General features: G+C 50.5%; 2 protein-coding genes across 14 annotated transcripts in view; both read right to left on the bottom strand.

The window, feature by feature from the left end:
- Positions 1 to 3,739: 3,739 nt before the first annotated feature.
- STAC3 (SH3 and cysteine rich domain 3) lies at positions 3,740 to 9,845 on the bottom strand. Its single transcript, XM_052641039.1, has 12 exons — positions 9,641 to 9,845; positions 8,858 to 8,918; positions 8,330 to 8,597; positions 7,996 to 8,093; positions 7,709 to 7,781; positions 6,743 to 6,840; positions 5,335 to 5,401; positions 5,109 to 5,158; positions 4,763 to 4,848; positions 4,526 to 4,577; positions 4,298 to 4,435; positions 3,740 to 4,128 (listed from the first exon to the last, which is right to left on the bottom strand). Exons 2-12 carry the CDS (start codon positions 8,915 to 8,917, stop codon positions 4,030 to 4,032), a joined length of 1,089 nt encoding a protein of 362 aa, XP_052496999.1. The 5' UTR covers position 8,918; positions 9,641 to 9,845; the 3' UTR covers positions 3,740 to 4,029.
- Positions 9,846 to 11,815: 1,970 nt separating this feature from the next.
- The window catches only part of R3HDM2 (R3H domain containing 2), a 161,647-nt gene continuing 152,324 nt past the window's right edge, over positions 11,816 to 21,138 (bottom strand). For all 13 annotated transcript variants that reach the window (XM_052641446.1, XM_052641447.1, XM_052641453.1 and 10 more), the window contains 5 exons: positions 16,522 to 16,691; positions 15,947 to 16,094; positions 14,180 to 14,277; positions 13,746 to 13,830; positions 11,816 to 12,859 (listed from right to left, as the gene is read on the bottom strand). In XM_052641446.1, the coding sequence (XP_052497406.1) occupies positions 12,519 to 12,859; positions 13,746 to 13,830; positions 14,180 to 14,277; positions 15,947 to 16,094; positions 16,522 to 16,691 (842 nt within the window). In that variant the 3' untranslated portion in view covers positions 11,816 to 12,518. The remainder of the gene's footprint in view (positions 12,860 to 13,745; positions 13,831 to 14,179; positions 14,278 to 15,946; positions 16,095 to 16,521; positions 16,692 to 21,138) is intronic.

Genomic DNA, 21,138 nt, shown 5'->3' with positions numbered 1-21,138 from the left:
TTATAAATGCCTGCCTCTCTGTCACTGTCTTTCTCCTCCCTCCTATTCCCTGGTTCTATTCCTATGCTCTGGCTTGCTGCCCCTGGGGGTCCGCAGAAGTCCAACGGGACAGCCCGCAGGCACCTCGGGGCTCTGCCCAGGGTCCCCTTCGTGGTCACCTCCACACGCCCGTCACCTTGGCGCAGACTCCGCTTTCCCTCTGCATCAGTGGAGCGTGGAGGGGGCGCTAGGGAGGGAAGACACAGTGCCCAGCATCTGCTTGGGAGCCCCGGGGCCCCTAACCCCCCTCTGCCGCTATTAAGGGCGCCGGGTCCCGAGGCTCTGAGATGATCATGGTTGCGTCAGCCAGACAGCCGCGGAGCCCGGAGCCTCGTAGCGAACGAACCATCTAGACAAAGACGCCCGCGCCATCTGTTTATGCAAAGCGCTTTCCGCTGGGGACCCCGGCGTCCCGGAGCTTAGCCCGGCTCTGGGCACAGGGTCATGAGCTCGGAGGAGCTGCGGCTGCAGCCCCGACGCGCTGCGGCTCCCCCACTCCCCAGCACCCAGAGGGGCCGCGGGGCGAGCGGAAAGGAGGGGAGCGGGGGCTGTTGATGTGATTGGAGCGGACGCGGCTGTTTCTTCAATAATGGATGGAGATGATGCGGACGGCGGAGCCAAGCCCGCCCGGAGAGGAGAGAGGAATAGAAATAGGGAGAGATAGGGGCGGGGGCGGGGAACCCACCCTGGCGAGCGCACACGCGCGCGCGCTCACACACACACACACACACACACACACACACGAGCGTGCGTGCGTCACACTGTCATTCGAATACACGCCGCCGCGCGGCTCACACCCAGGCACACGCCCACGCACTGTCACCGAGACACACACCTGCAGGCAGAGACGCCAGAGCAACACACTCACCAGAGGCTTTTTCTGGTTTTCACACTACATGGTCCTGCAGGCAGAGGCGCACGGAAATGCCCACACCTGGGGCACACGCAGGCGTGAAGAATGCACAGACACATAGACACATCAAAGCACATATGCCCATCTGACACCCAGGGACTAAGACAGCCAAAAACCTCAGAGAGTGGGGTGGTGGAGCAGAATAGGGACAAGACACACAGTGGCACAGACACACACCAGGGGCACAAGTTCCAGGGGTACACACATCAACACACACACACAACACCTGGGACTCTGACAGACACACCTCACACCTTCAGGGCAGACACATACATTGCACAGCAGGGGCACAGAGGCACCCCTCACACACTCAGAGTTTCACACCCACCCTTGCTGAAGCTGCTGCCTCTGCCCTGCGGTGGTAAAGTGTGGCAGAGAGGTCACTGGGATCCCCAAAGAAGGCCTTGTTAGTCTAGCCATGTAATGAGGTTCTGATGACAGGAGATGCCTGGGGCTGTGGACACTGCGCCGCTGCTTAACTGCCTACAAACTTCCTTTCTTGGCCCCCAGAGCCAGTGGTGTGGGCCTCAGGCCTCTCTGGCTACAGCCAGCCCTGCTGGCTCCAAGCCCCAAAGCTGGGGGAGAGGCAGGAGAGCCATAGAGGGGTGTCAAGGCTACACAGGGAGACTGCCAGGATCCTCAGCACAGCCAGGAGGCAGGCTCGCATCTGGTGCTGCCCAAGCTTCTCACTTCAAGGGGCACTTTTCTTGCTCAGAGCCAGGGGGCCCTGGGGAGGAGTAGGATGTGGGTGATCTTGGACCCTCCTAACCAGAACCCTCCTTCAGTCTGTTTTGAATTCAGTCAGCTCCTTGGCCCAGACTTATGACCTTTGCAGCCTGAGGCAGCATCATCCATCACCCAGGCGGCTGATAGTGGGAGTGAGGGGCTCTGGGGGCTCACACAGGGTCGCTGTCCCTCCTGCCTCCATCTCTTGAGACCTGTTCTCTGCCGCGGGCCAGGGCTCAATGGGCGGGGCAAGTACTGCGGGGAGGGTGTGACCAAGGGGCTCAATTGCTATAAATGGGCCTTCTGTGCCCACCCCTGATAGCCCAGCACCCTGTCCTTCGAGCTCGGCACAGTCAGACTTCCCGCTCCTCTCGCCCTCCCTCTCTCGGGCCCTTTGCTTAATTTCCTATTAACTGCTGATAAATCCAATTAAACCGCCGCTCTAATTAGGGACAGCTGCCGGCTCTCGGAGGAGGGGGAGGAGGGTGCCCCCCCCCCCCCCCCAGAGTGTAGGGGAAGAGAACAGCAGCTCTCTCTGCTTCTCGGTACCCCCACACCAGCACTGCCGCCCAATGAGCCAGTAAATTGGTTTTGCTTCAGCATTGTGTGTGTGGGGGTGCTCTCGAGGATCTTGGGGAGCTCTGGTTTTGAGTCCCTTAGACCGATTGATGAAGAGTTGCGACCCAGGCCCTAGCCGTCCCTGCTCCCTCCACCCTTTGGTGGTAGGTGGATCCTAAGGAGGGATGGGGGCAAAAGGTTTGATTTGTGTGCGGCGGTGGAGGGGGGCATGTGATCTGCTCCCGTTCCAGCCCAAGTGCGGTTCAAAGGGGCTGCCTGACTCTTCATTATGACCCTGCCGCCGCCCCGAGGCGTCCCGGACAATCAAGGGCAAAGGGAACAGGAAGCCGAACCAGGTTCTGAGACAGTCTTCTCGTGTGCTTCCCTACCCGCAACGCACCTCAGCCTTCTGGATGGAAGGGGGGCGCTCCCGTCCTGGGCCCTCCTCTTCCCCAGCCCAGCTGAGCCTCTGCCCTCCCCCCTGCCAGCAGCAGATGGTGCCCGGGCTCCCGCTGCCAACCTTGCTAGGCGGTGCCAACCTCAGGCCTGGCAGACAACAAGCAGAAGAGGATCTCTTGGCTGGCCAGGGTGACCCTCCCCCACTCGCCATCAAGCTCAAGACCCTCAGCCAGCCTCATTCCAGCGGATCACCCCAGGTTGCCTCTCTCTATTCCGCTCCCAGGTCCCTAAACTCCTCGTCTCCTTCAGCTCCCTTTCCCACACCTTCCGGCTCCCGGCCACCTGCCACCGTGACCGGGGCCGATACATTTGCATATTTACATATGCAAATAACATTTGCATACGGCACACCACAGGGGCGGCTCCGCGTGAGCCGGTTAGCTGTCTACCCCGCGCCCTCTCTCTCTACCTGTCGCTAAGGGCTGGGGCGGGGGCCGCGCGGGAGGGGTTAGGCCCCCCGGTCTCGCTAGCTCAGTTCCCGGAGGATTTGAGTAAGTGTTGCCATGGAGACGGCACGCACCCCACCCCCTCCTAGGCCGAGGGTCTCGAGCTTGGTGTCTCCAGTTCTCTCCTCTCCCCGCGACCCCCGCCCATCCCATCCCTCGCACTTCAACCGAGATCTTGCATCGCCCTCTGGCGGCCTAGCTCGGAACTGAGCCAGGCTCGAAAATGGCAAGGGGCTGCCCACGGGGAAGTGGCTCAGAGTTCTTGGGGAGCTACCCTGCTACTGGATCCTGCTCCCAGTGGCAGAAGCGCGGGGACCGTGACCTCAGTCCGACTCTCGTTCTTCATTGACGACAGAGGCCTTGCCGAGCGGACACGTCTATCTCCCCACCTCGCGCCAGCCTCAGCCCAGGTAGGTCTCGGGTTACTCGATGGTAGTGAGGGGAGACTGCTGGGGAAGATTCTACACCCCTTCGGAGGCCTTCTCCTCCCTCTCCCCTCGGCCCCCAGTTAAACAGCAAACTTTTCTTAACTTTTGTCAAAACTTTAATAAATTCGCAATATTCGATGGTTCGTCTCAACCCCCCACCCCTCCCGTCTCCCTAGTAGAGAGGCATTCTTTCTACCCGACCCCCGCCCCGAGATTTGGAAAAAAAGGCTGGGCCTGAGGGTTGCGAGTGAGGCTGCTCCAGGCACCAAGAATCCGACGCCCTCGGTGGGGGAGGGGGACGGGAACCAGTCCCTTCCCGGAAGCCCCGTCATGTTTCGGTGGCCTTCCCAGCCCTCCCCAACCCAGCCATGTAGTTGCTTTCGCCCCTTTTCTCCCCAACCTCCACTGGGCCTGCCCAGAATGGGGTTTGGGTATCTCCCACTGGCAGGCGTCAGCACGCCTAAATCTCCTCCAGAAAGTCGGTGGGGAACAGCCCCACCTTGCGGCCGGTGTAGACCTTGACGTACCCGCCGGCTTCATCGCCTTTCTGCACCACAATCTGAAGGATTAGAGGAGGGAGAAGAGTCAAGAGAAAATGGAACAGCTGAGCAAGGGAGCCCAGAGCCATGGAGGCCCCATCTAGTCCCATGAATGAGTTACGATCTGCAAGGAGAGTAGTTGGCAGAGGAGCCTCTGGGCCTGGCTTTGAGTTGGGGCACCAGAGCTACCTGGTCCTTCTTGAGAGTGATCTGCCCTATCTCGCGGTTCCCCACGAAGGATCTGGTTACGCGGTGCACACGCTCTCCAGCCCGGACCCGAATGATGAAGTTTGGAGGGAAAAATCCGACCTTCTCCCCTATTTTCCCCTAGAGGAGATGGTAGGAAGAATTAATCTCACAGTCTCAGGCTCTAAACTCAACCCAGGTGCCACCTGAGCCTTAGCCATCCTCTCTTACCCGCCACCACTCCTCATTGGAGTCATCAATGACTGTGATCTTCTCTCCAGGCCTGGGACAGGAAGGAGGGGCCACTGAGATTTAGGGACGTTACACATTCGGTCCCTTGGCTGTGCCCAGGTCCAGCCCCAAATAGGCTCCATGCCCTGAGTCCCCCCTTCTCCTTTCCCATAGGGAACTGGGCTCTCCCCTCTCCACTCCCAGTACACCCCCAACCCCAATTCTGAGGTCTCTCACGGGAAATCCAGATCGTCCTTCTCCAGGGCTTTGAATCGATAGAGAGCCACAAAGTAATGAGACTGCTGGAAGCCAGGCTGCTTGTGCTAAGGGTGAAAGGGGGTGAAGAGTCTCAGGGCTCCTCTGTCCCACACCAAGGGGCAGGAGGCCAAGGGACATTTTCCAGACATGCTACATTCCACCTCTCTTCTGTGTCCCTGAACTGAGAGGAATGTGTTGGTTATGTGTATGGGTGAGGTGGTGAAGAAGGCAGGTTAAGGATTGGAACCCATGGAATACGTGTGAGTGCTGTCAGACCTGGGTTGGGGAGAGGACCGGGGTCCCCTTAGGGAGAAAAGATTCTCACTTTGTCATCAGGTGTCTTCTTTTCAGCTTTCTTATCCCCTTCAGGGTTTCCTAGAATGGGAAACACCGACAAACTGTCTCTGGCTTTTGGACGGTGGCCCTCAGTCCCTTACCTTTCTGTTCCAGGGCCTCTTATCTCTTTATCTCCCTTTGGCTCTCCATCTCTGGGGCCACGACTGAGCCCCAACCCTCCTCCATCTCAATGGATGGAGGTGGGTGTTACTCACCATTCTGGGCTTTGCCTTCCTCTGATCTGGCAGACTCTGGCTCCTCTTCCATCATGGCCGCTAGAGACTGGAGAGGGCACCAGCATTAGGAACATGCTGTCTCGAAAACCCACGTTGCCCTGGCTGTCAAGTCAGTCCAGACAACTACAGAATAGGATCTCGGGTTTGGAAGGAGCCTTGGAGGAAGTATCTAGCCAACCACCTGCCTACTGCACGGACTTGCTCTGAAACATCCTGCTAGGTTACCACCTAAATTGTGTTTGAATGTAGGTGACAGGAAGCTCACTACCTTGCAAAAATCCATGTCCTTTACATAATGTCTGCTTTTCAAAATATTACAGTGTGTAAGAGAAAAACAGGCAGCACAATTTTTGTAATTCCTTTAAGACAATAGAACCTGAGTGGGCTAGCCTCTCTGGAAGCAGTCAGATCACATTGATAGTGCCTTAGAAGTCATGGCTCACTCCACAGAAATCCCTAATTTGTACCTAACGTCCATATCAACTACTTTGAGGCCAGATCTCTAGTTGTGTTTTTGTGCAGTTGATTTTTTTTTTGATCCAAGAACAGTTAGGTATTTTTTTCCTTACAAAAATTTTGGATTATTAGTTCTTGGTCTTTCTGCTAGTCTGTAAGGTTTTTGAATATATTATTCAGTGTATAAGTTTTCCCTCATAGGTTTCCTACAAACTTCATGGGACATATCATTTATATCTTCATTTGTAGCAGTGAGAAAAATGTCCGTAGGTGAGAACCAAGGACTAAAACATGTCAAAAAGCATCAGAAACCTCCCTATAGTTGGAAACTCCCTAAAGGACCAGGATCCTTTGGGTGCTGTCATTCAACTAATTTCACGAATCCATCTAACCGTGATCGATCATTATCCACATTAGTCCATCCTTGCCCAGAAAGCTGTAAGGACAGGCTACCAAATCCCTCGCCGAGCTGAATGCAAGTCTATTGTGTTACCAGTCTAGGAGATGAAGGTGCTCTTGGCCACAAGCTTTGTGTCTCAGTTTCCCCATCTTTCGGATAGATGAGTCAGAACAGATTGTCTTCATGGGCCCTTATGGGGTTCTAGAATGGCATGACAAGTTCTCCTTCCCAAATCCAAAAGCATACAGATCACTTCTGTTGCCTGGCAATGCCAGAGGCCTAGGTCCTAGCCTTTAGTTGAATTATGGTGGTTAATCTGACAAGTTCAGAAGGGAGTTCCTAGAGTAAACACATGCTGTAAGGAGATGCTAAACTGAGGCCCTTTAAAATTGCACACAGAAATTTGTCTGTTGGGTTATGTGCAGTTTTAGGGGAAAAGGATCCCTACTTTTGTCAGCTTTCCAGAGAGGAGACAGGACCTACTCACTGGGGTCTCTGGAACGGATCTCAGTAGGAAGATTGGGTGCTCACATTTTTCTTATCTGCCTGTCCCTTCTTCCGTTCTTTGTTTGCCATGATCACCCCAGTGCGAAGAGTTTCAAACACAGGGTCATTGCGATTGGCAGAAGCTAGTTGGAATGGGAGAAGAAAAGAGCTATTAGTGGGGAGGCAGAAAAAGGCTTGGAGGAAAGAGAGACCACCTAAGTAAGGGAGAGATGGGACTGAGTAATAGATACCCAAGTGTGTGTGTTTAGAATTAGAAAAGTGTCAGCTGGGAATACCTAGATCATCAATTTATAAAGAACTCTAAAGACATCACTGGAAATATGATGGAGAAAAATATTTACCAGCGCTCCTTCCAGGCCGAGCATTATATGTTGTTAGAAAGACAACTCTACTAATAAGTTGCTTGGGAGCTGGGGAATGCTCGGAATCACTCTTTTCAAGGAGAGTGGGTCCTTTGTGTAACGGTTGGCTTTTATTCCTTTGAGTGGCATGTGCAAGCTGCGGTACTACCAGCAGTGGGTTCATTTTTTCCATCCATGCTCCTCACACAGAGAGTTCAGCCTCTTCTCCAGACAAAGGTTGAGCAAATTATCAATGAATACATTTTTAAGGGGTGCCAAATTATGAATCTTCCCAGGATGCCCACAGCTCTTGATCTGGCCCTGAGTCTGGCATTATTTTGTAATAAGGGGATGAGGAGAGTGTAGTTCATGGTTACAAATGGCTTTGCATAGAAAGAGCACAGAGTTTGAGTTCAGGCAGATGAAAGTTTCAGTCTCTTCCTTACTATATAGAACTAAATCTTATCTCCCCCAGCCATAAAACACGGGGATACTGACTTTGTATCCAAGATGGCTGAAACACTAGACTGAGTGAAAACGATGGGAAATAGAATATTTCTGTTTCAGAATTTGTCTTCCAAATCTGGAGACAGTGCTGAAAGCACCTCTAGGCTTTCCCACTCCCTCAGGTTCCGTACGGGGCACTTACAGAGATCTTTGACACAAGCGTACTGCTGGTTGCTGTAGAGTGGAGAGCTATAGGCCCGATGGAAACCAGGGGGCTGCAGGAGTGGATGGGAGACAACATTAGCGATACCAAGCAGGGCCCAGAACCCTGTCTCTCCCACGAGTGTGTGCCCCTTCTTGGAGTGAGAGACGGGCTGAGGAAGAAAAAGCAGGGAAATGGGTGGGATGACTTGAGGAGGGACTGGCAAAGGAGGAAGCTGGCCATATGTGCCCTGCCTTCTACTTCCTTGCTCCCCAGAGCCTACTCACGATCTTGCCGAAGCATCTCTGCATCTCCACGTAGGACTGGCAGTGTTCGTGGATGTTGGTTTTGCAGTTCTTACAGCGAAGCCCAAATTTGTTGTTGACTTGGGAGATGGAGAGAATGCTGGGTGAGGCTCCTGGTTTCCCTCCCCCTTTGAACGGCTGCTGCTGCTCTAGCTCCCCGGTCCCTTTTCTGTCTGGGAGCCAACACTGTCTCTAAGTATTTTCCTAGAGCCAGATCTTGCCACAGCCTGTCTGATCAGACAAATACTTCTCTCCTAAACCCTTTCCCCCACCCCTGCCTTCAACAGCACTCTCTCCACTTCCCTTCGTGACTCACGCACAATCATCCGGGCACAGACATCACAGAACTTGGGCTTCTTGAAGAAATGATCTTTGAATTTGTGAGGTTTATCATTAACAAGCTTAGGAGGCTCTGGGGGTGGCTCCTCCTCCTCCTCCTCTTCTTCCTCCTCTTCCTCATAGATGTAGTAGATGGGCCCACCTCCAGCTCCCACTGCCTCCCCATTGGCCTGGGGCTCTGGGGGAAGCTCCATCTCCTTTGTCCCTGTAGACTCCTTCCTGAATAACTGTTTCAGCCGCTGTAGCTGAGGGAGGGAGATCCAGTGTTGAAAGAACTGTCTTGCCTTCTAGAGTAGGTAAGGCTGAGGCTATCTCTACATTTTTCTACCTGGGACAAGGGCCACACTCCGGGATTAGGGGGTGTGGGGGCTGCAGGTGCTATGGAGCATTTTAACAGTAAGTGAGATTTTAACATATACAAGTGAGATCAATTCAAGCACTTTTCTTCAAGAGCTGCAGGGGCTCCCCAGCTTCCCACCCCCGGTGGTCAGAGGCCCAGACTCACCCCACCTTTCCGAGTCTCTGATGGAAAAGAGGAGGACTCCAGCACCTCCTTTTCTGTCATCCTGCAAGAAGTTGGACCCACCGTGAAATCTCATCCCCAGCTGCCATTCTTCCCTCCCTTATTCCTGTCCCTTGTAGTAGGGTGGTCCTTGAAGGGGAGGCTTTGTGAGAAATTTGGTTAAAAAGAGATCCTTTCACAAGATTTATGAGCAGGGAGGGCCAGAGAAAAGCCCAGCAGACTAAAGAACTTCCCAACCAACTCCTCAAATCAGTAAGCATCCTTCTGCCCTGAGGGACAACCCAAGTTTACAGCCCCAAGGCTGCATGGTTTAGGGAATTTCCTACAGATACTTTGTTTCTCCTGGAAACCTGGGGCCACAGAAATGTGACACACACACCTTCCTAGATCCTCTTTCAAAAGGTTTAATGTGTGTATCCACAAACATGCGTGGAGGGATGGGCTGAGCACAGAGCTGTTCTCCTCTTGCTCTCTCGTGAGCCCTGGGGGCCCAGTGCCTAGTTCCCAGCCTGCCTCAGGCTTCAGCTATTTTAAGTTTTCAGAGTAATATGAGCCTTTCCTTCCCTTACTGCTCCATTCTCCTGATCCCACCCCCACCCCACCCTCCAATCCTAGCTCTTGTCCTGGAGTAGCATAATAAATTCACTCCTAAAACCCAAACTACTCACAAACAAGGAGAGAAATGAAGAAGCTGAATAGACTATGGATTGGGGAAGCTTGGGTGAGCAATCCTGGAAATGGAAAGAGGATGAAGAGGCAACTTACGTTTGGGATTCCCTAAGTCAGTTCACAGCCTGCAGAGGAAAGAGGGAGCCCCTGTGATCTTGATGGTGGTGTTCGGGGAAGGCTGGTCGTCTTCCTTGGGGGCTAAGCCCCCCCAGTACCCTCTGTACTCACACCGGCTACCCAGACGGTGTTTGTAGACTTCCTAGCCTCTTGCCTTGGTGTCAGAGCTGAAATGACAGGGCTAGAGGGAAGTGGACAGCTGAGCGACACAGCTGACACAGAGAAATTGGACACGGGGCGGGCTGGACCCTAACTCCTCCCACCCCCCCGAGTGCTGTTGCCCAGGTTTTCATCTATGGTGTGCAGGTCAGAACTGGCTAAATTCAGGAAGGCACAGTCCATACTGCATACTCATGTGGATCAATTTTTTTTTTTTTTTGGTTGCTCCATATAGCTTGTGGAATCTTAGTTCCCTGACTAGGAATCGAACCTGGGCCCAGTGAAAGCTCAGAGTCCTAACCACTGGACTGCCAAGGAATTCACTCAAGAGAGTGACTTTAAATAACTAAAGGTAAAGATGAATTATAAACAGCCTTCTTCATCCCCTTATCCCAAGGTCCAAACACCTCCCCAGTTTTACTCTCTCTGGAATCTAGCTTTCAACCTCTCAGCCACTGTCTTCTTGTGGCCACGTGTTTTTATACCCTCGAGCACTGATCTAGCCTCCAATCTTTAGGAAGGAAAGGGCTTGGAAACTGGTGAAGAAAGGAAAATTTGATTGCTTTTCTATCCACGGGAAGCTGGAAGACTGCCTTGCTGCTATTCTGTGAGGGAGTGAAGAACCTGTGGTACTGCTTTGTTCCCTGCAGTAGCCCTCAGAGATATCTGTCCCCTATCCCCCAAAAACCTTGTCCTTGGGGTGAACAGAATTCTAAAAGCTATTTTAAAAAGCCAGGCTGGGACTTCCATTTGAGAGGTTCTGGGGGAGTGAGGGTCTAATGATCACATAGAGATTGTTCTGTTAATGTTGGACAGAAAGCAACAGCTGTCACACAGGGAGTCTTTGTCATCTGTAAGTAATGTGCCCTTTCCCATCTGCAAACTCTAAGAGGTGGGATGGCCAAGCCTCAAGCTTCCCTCGTCATTCTGATTCCCTGATTCCATCTCCTTCCTCTGCTGCCCTGGCATATGAACCAAGGGGTCAAATATATATCTGGCAGCCTTATCTCACAGGGATGCAGCCTTTTCCTAGTCTGAGCTATGACATGGTTGAAAAAGGAGATACTCCCATCTCAGAGGAGAGTAATTTGGAGACAATAATGTCGTGTTGCTTTATCCTGTGTATCTGCAAAAAGGAAAGGATTATGTTAGAGGTTGGGTCAGACTAACTTCAGAGGAGGCTGGCTAGAGGCACTGCTACCCACACCCCAGGGATTTCCACGGCAGCGTGCTGTCATTTCTACCTACTGCTGTTTTTCCTTTCTTTAAGGGGAGCGTGACATTGAGAAGGGGCTGCTGGATGGTTCTGGGTCAACAGGCTCTTTAACAGCCCTGGTCTGACTGGTTCAACAACAGGGTTAGCTTTGTGAAGACAGAGGAGAGCTCTATCTTATGGGCACGTGACTTCTGTTCTTTGTCTTTCTTTAGTTGTACAGGACAGGGACTGCTAAGCACACCTGGGCAGTATGGCATCTTGGCACAGCACATTCAACTGGTACAGCTTTTATTTTAAGAAACATGCAATCCTGTTCCTATCAGGTAGAACCCAGCCCTCTGGCTTTGGAGTTAAAGAAATGCCCAAGTCCTCCATCCCTGAAGAGTTTTCAGAAGAGATGGGCATGTATGAGGCCAGCATCTTGACCAGTTTTGACCTCACTCACACCCCTGTGGCTTAGCTACCAGAACCCTAAATGAATATCACAGAATTAACAGGGTGGAAGGAACCTGGAGGTCACCTAGTTAGTCCAGTCTCTTATTTTACTGGTAAGAACTCAGAGGTCCAGTGTCTAGCATGATGTGCTTGATAAACCACAGTTCGTGGCAGAGTCCTGTCAGAGACCCAGCCATCTATCAGAAACACTTGTTAGGAGGATGGGATGCAGGGAACTGTGTTAGGCAGATATATGTGCATATGCCAGAGAAAGCCATCCAGCCCACACCAAACCCGCCCAGCCCCCATCCACACCAGGGTGGAACAGAAAACAGGGACTGATGTCCAGTGACAGATTTTTTTTTTTTATATTTAAAAACAAAATCAACCTCCCCCCAAAGAACCCCCAACAAACAAAAAATCAGATTAAATAAAATTTACAGTGAATATACCCAGCAAACATCTGTATGTGCAATTAAATACTGTGTCTGTTACTGCGGCACAAACCTCAAACAAACAATATACAAGTGTTCTGCGGGGGGTGGAAGGAGGCCCAAGTTTAAACTCTGTGGGGTTTGGAGAGACAAGATGGGGTGAGAGACAGGGGAAATCAATTTTGTTTTTCTTAATTCTGTCCATATAAATATATTCATAAAGACCAAAAAAGAAAAGGGAGCTTGGGATGGTAAGGAAATAGGAGAATGGGGGAGTGCGGGACCCTCCCAATTCTACCTGACCAAAAAATATGAATTAATTTCATGGTGAGAGAAGAGATAAAAAATGATAGGAGAGGATGGGAAAGAGAGGGAAGCGGACATGGGCCAACCAGGAAAACGGAGGGACCCTTGGCAGGGGAGTGAGAAAGCCCAGCGCCAGTGTGAGTGTCTGTCTCTGTCTCCACCTTCATCCCCACTGTCTTAGGCTCCAGTTAGTGTCTGTCTGTAGACCTTATCTTACTTTCTGCCTCTGTCTGTGGTCTGACAGGACCTCTTGACCCCCTCCACCCTGCCCCCACCCCTGCCATGCTGGTCCCTTGCTCTTCTCCATTTATTGGGAGCTGGCTCGCTCCAGGATCCTCAGGTCATAGTTCTTTTTGGCCACTCGAAGTTTGAAGCGACTCACGGAGTTGTTGAGGCGAAGGGAGGCATTCTGAGCAGCCAGGGGGCTGGGGAACACAGCCACGATGGTGTACAAGGCAGCGAGGTCCGAGTGGCGGCCGTTCTCAGCAGTCCCACCGTTGTCCCCCCCACCCCCACCAGGCAGCCCCTGAGCATCCTTGAGCCACTGGATCTTGGCGCCAGACATGGCAAGCTGAGTGAAGAGTTTGTCTGCCTCGGTACGGGTGATGCCCTCCGGGAGATCTGTCACCTCCAGTACCCGTCCCAGAACTGGAAGGGGAGGAGAGAAGATACGGCTGTGAGAGGTGCCGAGTAAGCAGGACTGGACAGTGGCCTGGCCAAGAAGGATCCAGTTGACTAAGTCTGTATACAATGCCCTCAAAAGCCCAGCCTTTCTCACTCAGTCCTTTCCTTCCTTCCCACATCAATCCAACTCCCCACCATTCAGACTCTGATCAGGGCAACTAGGACACACAAAGAACCCTTCTCTTCTCTTAGCCTAGAGATGTAGGCAAGAAGAGACCGGGAGTCAGAATGCCAGAGTTAAGATCTGGAAACCTATACTCAGCCCTCGCACAGGGTGCCAACACTGTGAAGTATGGCTTTCAGTGATGTTCGTTCACAGAGTTAACAGCTCAGTCTGAAATATGTTCCATTTCCTTCCCAGAGGCTGGCCCAGGTAGATTCCTCTTCCTTATCATCTAGGGAAGTCAGTTTCCCTTCCTTTTCTTGTTTAGCAAATTGCTTCAAACAAGGGAACCTCCAAGAGAGCTTGTATGCCTAGTTTGGAAGGCCTGCAGGGGGAGAGCTACTCCCTCATGTTCCAGTATCAAGCCTCTCCTAAACTGGGTCTAGGACTACCAGAGACAGATATTCGAGATCAGGGTCAGGACCACTTCCACGAGATTCTCTGTTAATAGCAGGCTCAACAAACTTCATCATTGTGTTGTTCCCAATTTTTACCCTCATCTTCCCCAAGACCTGGAATGGCTTGGTAAGGAGGACTGAGACACAACTTCTCCTTGCTCTTGAATACAAAAGGTCCTCTTTTGACTCCCCGCTGACCCTAAGCTGGCCTTTCTCACCATCCTGGACCAGTAATGCAGAGCTAGAGGGTTAAGCTCTTCTTGTGGGGATTCAGCATCCTATCACTCACCAACGTCTGTTGTCCCCAGGTCAGTGGAGGCAGATTTGAGTGCTTGTCTCTTGCTCCGGTTTCCATGCTTCAATCCGCTCTGTCCCTTCAACATTTGAAAGATAACTCTCATTCCAGGTAAACAATATTGACTGCCTTGCATCCCAGTCTGTCTGAGAGATTAAGGAACAGTATGCGACCCTGAGGATCCCACCCTACCAGGCAGTCAGACCGGCCAGAGAGTGGCCAGTGAGAAATAAAGAGCCCCTCCCGATTGGCACTCGGAAGGGGTGAGAAGAATGAGCACAGGAGTGGGGAAGGCTCCTCCCACTGCGTCCATGCTCTCTAGGTTGTCTCCCTTGTCCACCCAGCTGGCTGAGGTGATGGCTCAGAAGCAGCGGCCTGGATGAGAAGGAGATTCCAGCGGCCCTGAGGCTGATGGGAGACCCCCTTACCTGGTGCACCGAGTAAGCTGACTGGCCATGGAGCAGGGGAGGGCAGATGGACAGATTGTACTGTAACGGCTGGCCCAAGAGGGAGTAGCGACCATCACCTAGGGAGGAAGCACAGGTGGTTTTCTGGGAGTTTGAGCTATTTGGTATGACTTCTGTGAGACTTCATGGGGCTTTGGAGATGGGACTGCAACAATGCATACTATTCCTATTGTTTCTTTGATAGGAGTGCCCATGTCACTGATTAAGTGTTGTCTTTCTTTCTAACCCCCTTGGTTCTCAGTTGTATCTTGGACAAAAGGGGTTATTAGGTTCCCTCATCTTTGAAGAAGGGCTCTGTTCATTGAAGACAAAAGGCCCTGGAGGAAACCTACAGACCCTTATAACTGTCTTTTATTTCTCATATAGTTGCTTCTCACCCTAAACCCAAGGCTCAAGTTTCTGACTTAGATGAGAGGCAATACAGTGTAGTAGACAAGAGAGACCTGTAGCCAGACTATATTCAAATTCTGTCTCTGTTACTGAAGAGGGGATGTTGGGTATGTTCTTCCCTCATCAGCACTGGTGCAGTTAAATGATTATAAGATATAGCACCTATGTGCTACCTATTATTGGTGATAAATCTGTATTTCAGAGCACTCTGAAGTTTTAAACCATATTCTCATCTTATTTTTATACTGCTTTTGATAGCCAAGGCAGAAAGCAGAAAAGATAATTTCCATTTTACATGTGATTAACCTCATTTTATATATTAGGAAACTGAGGTCTGGTTCTAAGTTTAAGTAACATGGTAACATACTCAGCTTCACAAAACTAGTTAGTGGTAGAACTAGAATTTGAACTCAAGTCTTTTTTTTTTTTTTTAACTTTTTAAGAAATTGAGTTATTTCTGAAAATATTGGCGGTATGTTTTAAAGCTATAAAACTCTAATTCCTGTAAATTCTTGGTTAAAAATTTGACTGTGCTTTTTAAAATGGCCATCTATATTCTGCACTTGAGATTTGTGAAAAATAAAGTTTCTGTGGGACGGTGACCTCTGGTTTCCTGATCATGGGAGGGAGGTGGTCGTCTGGGGCTCAGTGGCTTGGGACTAAGTTCTTTGGTCTACCCACCCCAGGCTGGAGGAAGGGACCATGTCCCCCACCTGCCCAGGTGCAGGGAGCAGGACTCCCACAAGCTGGGTGGCATCTCAACAGACTCGTATAACTTGTGATTCTGATCGAAAGAACAGCAGAAGTGCCAGGACGTTCCCTCCTCGCCTGCGACAGTCACAGCTGAGCCCTCTTTTGGTGTCTACCAGGGAAAAGACAGCAACGAGCAGCTGTTCTAAGCTTCTGTCTGTCACAGTAAGTTGGGGGTGAACCCAAGTCTTTTCACTCAAATCCAGCATTCCCTTTTCTAAAACCATACTATTTCTGACACACCCCATATTCCCAGGCCTCAGACTCAGTACTGATAGGTTAAACTCTATGCTGTTCATTAGAAAGTTCAGGGAACTTCTTTTCCCTGGCTCACAGTCTCTGGGGACTTGAAAGGAAATACTAAATACGTAAAGGAGATCTAGCGTTAAGGTAACTATGGGCAGCACTAAAGAGGGGTGTGTCTTTGGCCTAAGCAGGGACATTAAAGGAAGAGCTGGCTTCCACGAACAGGAGGGCTAGCCACAGTGATTCTCTGCCTACTGCTCCCTTCCTGATCTCCCCACTTGGGAATGGGATGCAACGGGTGAATTTGACAGCTGACAGCAGCCCACCTCACTGAACCCTTACCCTGTGCGGGACCTCCAGGCCGGGGGAACTGTGTGAGGACAGGAAGGGGACTGAGCCCTGTGCAGACGCTGCTGAGGCTGGTGACAGGAGAGGGTGCTGGAGATTGGGTAGGAGATGTGACAGGGCTGCTGCTCATCTGTGCGCTGGCCTGTGGGAGAGAGCGGAGTACACATCACATATCCACCAGACTCTGCCCTCTGGATTGCTCCTACGACTCGGCTTAAAAGTTACCTCTCTCAGGAAGCTTCTCTTGCTGAACTCTGTCAAAGTCAGAGTGCTCCTTCACACTGGCCCCTGGATGCCTAATTAGTTGGTATTATTTTAATATTCACTTCCTGACAACCTGTTTTACGTATTCCCTTAGCGTTTTTAAACATGCGTCCTATCTGCCACCTTAGGTCTTAGGTTCCTTGAAAGAAGATGCTCCCTCCTCTCTTTCCTGTGTTTCTTCTGAAAAGTGTCCAGGGTAAAAGAGCGCACAAGTAAGAGAGGCTGCATGGTCAATGGTAAAGATTGCTTCCTGAAAAGACTCTGGTCACCTCCCTGCCAAGATAAAGCTGGGTTGCAGGACTCACCTGGGGGCTACTCTCAGGACTGTACAGGTCTCCAGGCTTCTGACCCCGCTGGTCCATGCTGTAATATTTACAGTGACTCCACTGGACCATGGGCGGGTTCTGGGGAGGCTGGGGTCCATTAGGGACATTCAGCTGCATGACCACCACACCCGGTCCAGAAGGTGACACTCCTGAGTGGCAGGGAAAAAGCAGTTGGTTGGGAATTCAAACTACATTTTAGCCTGTCAGCTAACCCTGAGTGGGAAAGCCAGTAAGCAAATCCACCTACGGCTTCAGGGTCACTTAAACTGTGTCCTGCCAGGAATCTGAGACAGTTGCTGATTTGGTCTCTCTCTCTCTCTCCTCAAACCAGTGGAAATTTGAGGGGAAGATGCCAATGCTCTCCTGGCCTTCCCCTGGTTGAGGGGTACTTTGATAGGCTTGGCTGAAAACTACTCCATTCTGTCATAGTTAGGTATTACCAAATGCCCAGATCAGATTGCTCAAGCGTCTGGGCGTGGTACAGGCCCCAGTCTGGAGCCTGGGCCAGGGCTGCAGGCACGTGCCGGCTTTTCTGGTAATGGCTGCAGATAAGTCAGTGATCTCTGGTTGTTCAAGAGAAGATAAATGTGCACAGCTTCACTAAACCAGATCCAGGACATTAATTCTTGGGCAAGGATAGGGTGAGTTGGAACACTTCAAGTAGAGGGAATGGCACAGAGATATATGTCACATTCAGGAAATGACAAATAATTCAAGGTGCTAAGGAAGGCCCAGGAGCTATGTAGGGGAAGCACTAGGGGATGAGATACATCTCTTGATTTATTCAATAAATATTTGTGGAACATTTACCAGTTCCTATGCCAGGCACTGGGTATACAACAACAAAAAAACTGGTCTCTACCCCAATGGAATGAGCAGTCTATTAGAGAGTTGGACATTAAACAAATAGCTGGTGTCAAGAATTCGAAGCACATTCAGGTAAGGGTTGTAACCCAGAGGTGTTAGAAATAGGACTTGTGCTTCAGAGAGCTAACCCCAGTGGCCAAATGAAAGATGACCGAAGGGAGGGGAGACTGTGACTGGAAGACTAGTCGTAAGTCTACTGCAACAGAACACGACAGCAGGGATGGAGGTGGGGGGGAGACCCTCGGAAGGTTTTACTGACAGGATGCAGCCGTGGGGCTTTAGTCCAGGCAACCATGGATGTAGTCGTACCCTCTCACAGGCTGGGGGAAGGAAAGGGCTCACTGAGGAGGAATACCAAGTCCTAAATCTTCCTCATGGTGAAAAACAAGGTAAGGGGTCAGGGAGAAGCAGTCTGACGGACAGTTCCTGCGGGGAGAGCCGGGCAGGAGCTCCGCCTCCCCACAGGGGATTGTCTAGCGTGAGGGTCTGCTCTTGGCCCGCAGCCTGTATTCCTGTGGATGGACAGGCCAAGTTCATGTGTGTGTGTGGTGGCAGACACGGGGCTGGGGGTCGCTAGATCGAAACCTGCTGCAGTGCTGCTTCGTGGCTCAGCACCCTGGGGCTGCCACTGCCGCCAGCATCACACTGCTTCCTGTGACAGGAAATGCTGCAGCCTCTGCCCTGGGCACCAGTCATGCTGGGAAGTGAGCGTGATTGCTTTTCTCAGGTAGCATCGGTCAAAGGAAAGGAAAGAAGTGGGGGGAGGTCTAAGAACAGCTCAGGAGACACAGCATCTGTTGTATCCTACTCCCCAATTTGTGCCCCTCCCCCACCCTCTAGGGTTCATCTAATCAGAGAGCACAAACCCTCCCAACAACAGGCTCCCATCTTCCCTTCCCCTGCCAGAAGGGGCAGGGTATTCATCAACACAGCTTGTGGAAGGGCCATAGGAGAAGTGCGCAGTGGTGAAGTGTCATGCATTTAACAACTCCCCCTTTACTTCAGCTGCTCTGGGCCCTGTATCTCCCATCCTAGGAGCCCCACCTGCACCAGTGTCCTTTAGCCACAAAACTGCAACTGACCTTCTTCAAATACCTCACTGCTGAGGGGGCCAACGCAAAAATAATCAAATCCACAGCGTTTCTGGAAGGCAACATACAACCTAAGCCTAATGCCCTGGGCCAGGAAAGGGTAGAGGATGTCTGAATGTGTGAGGTATGGGCACAAGCAAGGCAGTAGATGCTCTTTATAATGCCAACATGTAGCCATAAGGAGCTATTAGGGGTCTAAAGTGGAGCGGGAAAGAGAACAAAGTCCTCATATTATTTTCTCTGATCCTAGCAAAAACAAAGGCAGAGTTCTCAGTCGCAGCTTCATTCCTGAGCTCCTCCCCACACTGAGTCCTCCCCCGCTAGCCCGGAGCGTTGTTCCTTCACTCAGCCGAGGACAGAGAGCACTACTCTGCTGATGAGCTGATTTTTATGCTTCTCATCCTCAAGCCAGAAGCAGGTGGCATCCATTAGCAGCTGAACTGTGGCCACTTCTTAATGCACATGGCAAAAAACTGTCCAAATCTCCCAAAACAAAACCCCCCACGGCACTGCCCAGTGACAGGCCTTTCATACTATCAGGCTGGGGGAAGGAGCCTGGGTTAGAGTAGGAAGTGGGAGAAGGGAATTGAATAAGGAAATCAATTTCATCTTGAAAGCTCTGAAAAGAGAGGGGACGTGTGAATGGCTTTTTAAGTGGCATCGTTAAACCTGGGCAGAAAGGTCGATTGGGCAGAGCAAACCCCATAAATATAAACAGATGACATTTATGTCTGGCAGAATTGGTTTTTGTTTAGTTGTTGTTGTTGTTTTTTAAATCACTGAGGTAGAAAACTGATAAGGCTTCTTCTTTACCATCTGGAATGAAATCTATGGAAAGGAATGTCCAGAGAAATAAAATCCCTCAGGCATCTTTCCCAAATTACAGGCTATAATCCTACAGTATCTTCATCTTTTTCCCTTTTTTGGTGGGGGAGAGGGTTATCTTCAGTAACTGGGGAGAGAAAAGAGTTATCTCCACTTTGGAAAGCCCTCAGCTACAAAATGAGCCAGTAAGTATGTGGGAAGCTATTTCTGTATGTACCTCACTCTGGCCACGCTGCTGTGTCACTGTGAGTTGAGAGTCTGTGCATAGGTTTCACTGCCATTTCATGTCCGTGTGCATCTTCCCAAGACAAGCCTGCAGAAACCTCAAAGGACCTGCAAGTCATTATTTTAGTGGGGAGAAAACTATTTCCTAGGGTTATGGTTATATCTAAAATCATAGTGAAGGAATTAAGGTCCAGGCCTGGGGGTAAACTGGGCAACTACAAAAATGTATTAATAAACCAGAACAGTTGCTCCAGGAACAGTCAACCCTAATCCCTGCCTTTATTTTTGGAAAAGTGACCATGCTGCTACATGGGAGAAGGGCGGGTGACTGTCCTCTGGAGGTGACACAGCAGCCCTTCTGGGCAATGCTGGCCTTCTAGCTTTCCAGTAAAGGGCAAACTGGAAAGGAAGGCAAAAGAAGCACTTTTCCTTTTCTTCCACTTCCTCTTAAGATTCCCATGACCTGGGATTGAAGGTTTGTAAGGTCAATGATAAGGTGAATAGGTCTCTTAGATGATGTGGATGGAATAGAGGGCCATCATCTAGGAAAAGTACAAGGGGTCAGTGAGAAGCCTAGGTCAATCAGGGTGGCTAGAAAGAAAGGAAATATACTAGAAAATTCTAAAGCAGCAAGGAAATGAGATGATGAAGAGGGTTTTGTCTATTTTTATTAATTTGGGGAAGAGCCTAGATTATCTCCCTTCCAATTCCAGTCCAGATCTCTAGTGCCAACTTTCAGAACCAACAGCTGTTTCAGTTTACTTATCATTAGGTCCACAGTAGGTACTGCAAAATTATTTTCACTTGATTTGTTTCTAATTCAAAGACCTTGTATTTGTATATGAAGAGGTATAAATGCAGAGACCCAGTAGATACACTGATATGCCACTAAGGATTTACACAGATATTCACATACAACTATACCCATATGCACTCGCACACACTTATCTTAACAAATAGGAGAGAAAATGCCCTGCGGTATCAAGCACCACCACAGGCTACAGCAGTTCTTGGAGCTAGTTTCTATCATTTCCATACCCCACTGGGAATTTCAAGGTCAACTGCCCCTGGCGGACACTAGGAGATACAGCTGGAGAGACCAAGAATGGAGTAAAGGGTAGTAAGGGTTGTTGAATTTTAAAACCTCAGCCTGTAAGAGATCCATGGTTGGTCTGGATAAAGGCAGAAGTTATTAATCCTTGAAGCTAAGAATTGATCAGGTCTTGTGAGCAAGATTGATTCTGGAATCTATTCCACAGCACCCATAACAGAGTACAGAAAATCTTATGTGAAAAATATCCCATTTCTAAAATGTGAAAAACTGGCAAAATACCTTATCTCACCAGAAGAGGGCACTCTGACATTCCCACTGTAGAGCGGAATGAGGAAGGCTGGAGACTACCTTAAGACCCTCTCCTCTCCAGAACCCTTGAAATCAATCTAAATGCAGTGCAATGATATGTCAGGGTAGGGTGAAAGGGAAACAGCAGTTGTTCTTGGTATATGGGGGGGTTTTAGGCAAAGACAGACAAGCTGTGTAGCATTAAGTGCATTCACCTGGGATAACCGGCCCCTCCAAAGAAGGCCT

The sequence above is a fragment of the Budorcas taxicolor genome, chromosome 5 (assembly GCF_023091745.1).
Source record: "Budorcas taxicolor isolate Tak-1 chromosome 5, Takin1.1, whole genome shotgun sequence".
Classification (NCBI taxonomy): Eukaryota; Metazoa; Chordata; class Mammalia; order Artiodactyla; family Bovidae; genus Budorcas; species Budorcas taxicolor.
This window is presented reverse-complemented; position numbering and strand designations above follow the sequence as displayed.

Excerpts from the sequence above, each read along its gene's own strand:
- STAC3 (XM_052641039.1), bottom strand. The coding sequence starts at position 8,917 with ATGACAGAAAAGGAGGTGCTGGAGTCCTCCTCTTTTCCATCAGAGACT. Across the intron at positions 7,782-7,995 it reads AGAGATGCTTCGGCAAGATC|CCCCCTGGTTTCCATCGGGC; the intron begins GTGAGTAGGCTC and ends CCACTCCTGCAG. Across the intron at positions 5,402-6,742 it reads GACAGGCAGATAAGAAAAAT|TCTCTAGCGGCCATGATGGA; the intron begins GTGAGCACCCAA and ends TGCCCTCTCCAG.